This window comes from Triticum urartu, chromosome 1A (genome assembly GCF_056163025.1).
Source record: "Triticum urartu cultivar PI428250 chromosome 1A, HENAU_Tu73, whole genome shotgun sequence".
Classification (NCBI taxonomy): Eukaryota; Viridiplantae; Streptophyta; class Magnoliopsida; order Poales; family Poaceae; genus Triticum; species Triticum urartu.
Genome location: NC_141873.1, coordinates 314,353,520 through 314,359,508, shown reverse-complemented (window position 1 = coordinate 314,359,508; position 5,989 = coordinate 314,353,520). Strand labels below are relative to the sequence as shown.

The following is a 5,989-nucleotide window of genomic DNA, read 5'->3' as shown; positions in this document are numbered from 1 at the left end:
CTCTCCCCCTCGTTGCTATGCATCTTCATGGATAGATCATTGCGTGTGCATAAAAGTTTTTTTGTTTTCCATGCAATGACTCCCAACATTTATATGTTGCATGTTGATCTACGTAGTTTCATCGTGTTGCATGCTTTTATATGAATTTAGGCTAAACAGCTAAGGACCACGCTTACAAACGGGGGAAATGAGGGATGCCTGGTCACTGTCCGCTGACGCGTCCGGACGGGTTCACGAACGTATAGAGCCTTAAAATTTTGTAAGCTGTCCGGTGACCGCCAAGATGTTAACAAGGTTCTATTTTTTTTTAATACATCACGGCGGATTATCTTGTGGAAATGGTGGAATACCTTGTCAATTTTTCATCTCCTTTAACAAGATGCGACTTTATGTTTATTCGCAAAAAAGAGAAAGAGATGAGACTTTATGCATCACTTCAGTTTTGGCATCTCTACACTTTTGCCAGTCTACGATGCAGCTAAATATTCTGAAATCTTACCAAAACAGGAATGAGAAAAATTGAATGTAGAGCTGAAAGGCATCGCTTCACTTCAAATTGAGCATCTCTAACACTTTCTCTAGTCCATGTCACAGGACATCCCGTATTCCTGGACCCTTCTCAAGTGCAACGGAGAGCGTAATTAAGTTCACCGTAGGAGACAAGACCAGCAGAGAATTTTATATTTGACAGTTCAAACTACTGTGGTGATGGCAGCTTTGCTTAGCTAAAGCACTGCAGCCAGTGTTAAAAAAAAAGGCACTGCATGCATTTAACCAACTTCAAACCATCGGTACTCACTTAACACCAAATTTAACACCTAATGCCGTACTTAATTATCTTTTAAACCTTTTTACTTCTACAATCTCATCACGCGGCGGAATCATCTGGAGACTTTTTTTTTCACTTTCACCTTTCACCTTTCGTTCACCCCCTTTTCTTCTCTCTTGGAGAACGGGGAATAGTTGGTTTTAACACAAGACAAACCAATAAAACAAGAATGGGTACAGATATTACCACGTGGTAAATATAAACAAATACTCATCCATCACACATTTGGTATTTCTCAGTACAAGAGTACTGGTATTTATACAAGTTAAGTCCGTGTGCCTTTCATTTGAAATCCTGAGCCCCTCCTGGCGACAAGAAAAACCCCTGTCCAATGAGAGGGAGCATGATGAAGAAGGGCAAGTGGTCCAAGGAAGAAGACAATCTGATCAAAAACCACATTGAGAAGTATGGCATTGGCTGTAGCTGGCAGGGATTATCCAATACTTTAGGTTTGATTTCTTCTCCACAGCTGCCCTTGCATGCATTCATATCTGTTTGAGTTCTTGATGATGCCGATAAATCAATCTACTCAAATAAGCAGAAAGCGTCGCTAAATTGTAAGGCTGTAGTTTGTTTGCTTGCAAATGATTTATGCCGTTTCTTATGGCGGTGTTAGCGTAATCAAAGTATATAGGCACGCAACACTGCTATTTACTGCAATTCCTTATGCGTGCGCAGTTAAGACTGCAGAGATTTGTCCAATTTTTATGATCCCTTACCTTTCTTTCGTAGCATTCTCGGTACTAATTTGATCAATCCCCGGACAATTGCTTGGATAGTTTCATACTAGCAATATTTCAGTCAGGAGCTGGTCTGCACCCGATTCCTTCAGAAAAACCAATAGCGTAGTACACAGAGACAATTAATTTGCTCTCTCATTTTTGACATGATCATGGCAAAGTGTCGCCTAAGCAAATCATTTATCACTCGCTACTGTGTCTGAATCATCATTCCTGAGAGAAGTTTGTTGGTGGATCGCAGGGCTTCGGCGCTGCGGCCGGAGCTGCCGCTCAAGGTGGCTGAACTACCTCCGTCCGGGGCTGAAGCACGGCAACTTCACGCCGGCCGAGGACAGGATCATCTGCGAGATGTACAGAAAGAAAGGAAGCTGGTGAGTGAGCCTCGCACCCAACCCATTTCTACTGCTCTGCTTTCCACTCTCGATCGCTTGATAATCAGATGAAATGTGCACTGTTTTGTTGCTCGGATCAATTTTTTCAAACCTCGTCTTCTGCAAGTGCTGAGTGTTGTTGCATTCCGTCGCTGGTTCACTGATCTGCTCCTGTCGGCATTTGATCGAACAGCTGGTCCGTCATCGCCGCCGAGCTCCCCGGGAGGACGGACCTCGCCATCAAGAACTACTGGAACAGCACGCTGAAGAAGCAGCTACCCCGCAAGGCGAGGAGCCGCCGCCGCCGCCGCACCGGCGGCACGAGCTCGTCGTCCGACGCCACGAGCCTGGACCTCGCGCTGGTCGTCTACGACGAGGAGAGCACCAGCGGCACCGCGCGGGACCTCCCACTGGTCGTGTGCAACGAGGATGACAGTGCCACTGCCACCACGGCGGGGCACCTCCCTCTGCTCGCGTACAACGTCAACGAGGCGAGCTCCACGGCTGGGTCCTCGTCGAGCCACGCCGGCGCCGTCTCGGCCGGATCGCCGGTGCAAGCGCGTGCCCAACCGCCGCCGCTGCCCGCCGCCGCCGCGAACGAGGAGCCGATCGCGGCGGTGCCGGTGAGCGGGCCGGTGAAGATGGAACAGCGGACGCCGCCACCGCCTGCTGATGAAACCAGCGAGGAGATGGACGTCGACTGCCGCCTCATGTCTCCGCTCCCCCTGGGGCTCATGGAGCTGCCGGACCTTCCCTCCATCGCCATGGATCTGCCTCACATTGCCGGCTTCGACGACATCGACAGCCTCCTCTCCTACTTTGACCACTGATCTCAGCGTAGCAGCAACGAAATGGGATGAAGCCGATTCAGGAGTAGCCGTGTTTTAGGTCAGAGTTTGACACTTACTGTAGTTGTTAGGATTGGACGTTGGGTGCATGAGTGACTCTGTTATTCTGAAATTTGAAGACCATATGCTAATCTAATTCTGGAACAATTGCTTTTCGTGTATATCTTATCTGCTAATTCGCGCATATTTTGTATTACTACTAGTAACTGCAAATGTTCTGATAAAAGTATCCCCTGTTGCTGTTTCTCATATAAACCAATCTATGCCAAACTATGAATGAATTCAGCAAGCAGGCTTCACAGTATCCAGCTGCACAGTCTTACTTGCAACCTATGAACAAATGAAAGAACAACAGATGAATGCTGCCCAAGTCTACTGGCCAGAGCTGGTGTCTTCTGAACCATGGTGTGGCATGAGATTCAGGTACTGGAGTATCTGACTTCCTTCTTCTTGGGGTGCGGAGCGACAATTTTCGGCGCATCGACGTGCATCCGCAGGGAGCTGAACTCCAGAGCCAAGATGGGCCTGGATAGCAAGACCAGGAGGCTTTGTTTTTGCGCGTCTGAATCCGATGATCCGGTGCTGCTGTTCATGCCGTCAGAACACTCCTGTGGTTCAGCGGTTTTAGGGCTCCAGATCTTAGCTGGACTCACCGGCCGCACCCTATGCAAGAGAACACACACACCTGTGGTTAGAAAGGCACATAAAAAAAGAGCAATGTGCATCAGAGGGCATATGCTGAGAATTTAGGAGTGCAACCACCTGCACTCTACTTTGCAGGAGTACTTGAGAAGCTCAGGATGGTCCTCTGTCTGGCCGCTGAAATTCACAGCACAAGTTCAGTTCAGGTTTTGAGAATGGTGCCTTGTGCAGGCATTGGTTGGGACTTCAGCGGTTATCTTCTGGAGAAGCATGCAGATGCAGGTTCTCTAGTTTGGTTTAAAAAAAGCTAACCTGAAGCTTGGGAGGGACATTTTGATTGCCGGACCCATCCACTTGCTGCGTTTATGTGATCCTCTTGACCCTTCTGCATAATTAGTAGGTGAAAAGATGGCACTGAATTAAAATGGTCAAGTTCTATAAGTTCCTTTTTTTAGAGCTTTAGAGTTGAAATTCTTAAGACATGTTGTAAGATAAGGCTTGTAACTTGACCTTGTAAGATGCATTCCAGTAAAGTGGTCATTAAGACTTCAAAATCGTTCCAGTAAAATACTACCTCTGTTTCTAAATGTTGAACTGCCAAACCGTCTTGCATTTAGGAACAAAGGGAGTAGATCATAAGGGTCGATGCATTTAACATAGAACAAGTTATAAATTACCGTTGAGAGGCAGACTGATGTTGCACAAATGCCTTGATGATGAGCCCGAGGCCTCCTTGATCTCAATGCGCCGGTAATTCTCTTGCTTGGAGAAGCCTGAACCCATTCCGAGAATGTTGAGGAAGTTGTTTGGTTTATTTCTGAGCGTAGAATCTTCGGTCTATCCTCCATGTGAGCAAAGTTGACGTTACAAGTTTTTTTTTTTTTGAACAACACGTTACAAGCTAACATTTGTCAAAGCTAATGACAGAACAAAAGTGCTGTGAGTACCTGTGAGAATGCCGCGACATGGCTTGGAAGCCCTACTTCCTGCATTAGCGACAGTGACAGTAATTAGGAAAATAGCAGTACTAGCAGAGAAGAATTGGCCTGAACCAGGAACGAATCATAGATGGACACTGTTGGCAGTTTGGCACCTTGCGTCCATGCCGGCAGGCTTCAGCGCTGTTTACTAGCACCCGGGCAGCCCACCTGTTACACAGGTTCAGACAGCAAATCAGCAGAGTGCACAACTACGGCCGCTTTCTTTTTTAATGAAAAGAAAAACTGAAGAGGATAGATGGCATCGCATCACTAATTAAGCAAGTTATCTTAGGCGTCGGCGGGTAAGTCAGAGGGTTAATCCAAATGGATTCCAGATGGGCAGCACGGTTGTCCATGCCAGAGGGAGCAAGCACAGCGAGCGGATGAGATAATTAATGGTTGCTGGTTTAACACAAGTGGAGGTCAAGCACAGTGAACTGATCAAGTGGGCGTTGTTTACTGAGGAGCTCAGGCACAGTGAACAGATGATACTGATCAAGTGGGCGTTGTTCCTTGTTTTGTAATGCAAGTTGTGCCAGTTGATCGATTCTATTCGCATTCCCCAAGCAGGCAATCACTCACTAGTGGAATTAGAAGCGATTAAACTAGGACAAAAGAAGAAGAGCAACTCACGCGCAGGAAGTCGGCGGATTCCACACAATGCCGGCGATCACCACCAGCTGCGAAGCAAAGCTCGTCAGAAAACGTATGGAGGAATGAGGAGATGGAATGGGGCCAGGCAGGGAGGGGAACCTCGTCGAACTGGCCGGCGGGGCTGTCGTGGTAGCGCGCCAGGAACATGCCGCCGAGCGTGTAGCCGAAGGCCTCCACCAGGCGCAGCTCCTTGGGCACGAACGCCCGCGCCGTGGCCGCCTTCACCAAATGCAGCTGGTACAATGCGCTGCAAGGCACACGCACACCAAAAGAATCAGTCGCCCGCCCCCAGCTCCACCTACACCATCCATGGTGAACGGGAGAGAAAAGAAGAGGAGGGGAGGCACTTGCCTGCCCTTGAACACCCACGGCGGCCCGTGCCGGTAACCGGCGGCAGGCTGGTCGTCCTCGGCCTCCATGGATGGATGTGGCAGCTTCCTCCGTGCGAGAGGCCAGGCACTGACTGGTCGATCAAGCAGCTGAAGAAGAGCTGGGGAGGGGACCAGCGCTGCTTGGGTTTTCTATGCGAGGAAGGAAGCAAGGAGGAAGCTGGCGATGAATGATGGAGAGTAATGAAGTGATGCTTGGGATGCTGCGGGTGCAGGGGATCTCTCTCTCTCTCTCTCTCTCTCTCTCTCTCGCCTTATCCGGTGTACAGAGGGCGCTGGTTTAGAGGCCGGGCGGGGGGCGACGGTGATGTCATCGTCGCTTCACCGTGGAGATCCATGAGGGGCCCCATCGACTGACCGAGCCCCTGATTGATGCCGGAGGTGTGTGTGGCTGGCGGCCGTTTGCTGCTGCGGTTTCCGTGGCTCGAGTGAGAGTGACAGTGACACGGGGAAAGGGACGGCACTGTGTTGTGTCTGTTGTGTGGCTGCTTGGTTTGGTTGGGATGGTAAACAGCGTCACGCGTGCGGGTGCAGGT

At 49.3% G+C, this 5,989-nt stretch overlaps 2 protein-coding genes across 2 annotated transcripts; one reads left to right on the top strand and one right to left on the bottom strand.

The window, feature by feature from the left end:
• Positions 1-1,061: 1,061 nt before the first annotated feature.
• LOC125556569 (uncharacterized) lies at positions 1,062-2,808 on the top strand. Its single transcript, XM_048719277.2, has 3 exons — positions 1,062-1,278; positions 1,811-1,940; positions 2,134-2,808. Exons 1-3 carry the CDS (start codon positions 1,161-1,163, stop codon positions 2,768-2,770), a joined length of 885 nt encoding a protein of 294 aa, XP_048575234.1. The 5' UTR covers positions 1,062-1,160; the 3' UTR covers positions 2,771-2,808.
• Positions 2,809-2,947: 139 nt separating this feature from the next.
• Positions 2,948-5,719, bottom strand: LOC125556558 (protein NEOXANTHIN-DEFICIENT 1). Its single transcript, XM_048719270.2, has 9 exons — positions 5,416-5,719; positions 5,164-5,311; positions 5,044-5,090; positions 4,524-4,578; positions 4,378-4,416; positions 4,108-4,267; positions 3,743-3,815; positions 3,551-3,607; positions 2,948-3,451 (listed from the first exon to the last, which is right to left on the bottom strand). Exons 1-9 carry the CDS (start codon positions 5,481-5,483, stop codon positions 3,208-3,210), a joined length of 891 nt encoding a protein of 296 aa, XP_048575227.1. The 5' UTR covers positions 5,484-5,719; the 3' UTR covers positions 2,948-3,207.
• Positions 5,720-5,989: the final 270 nt, after the last annotated feature.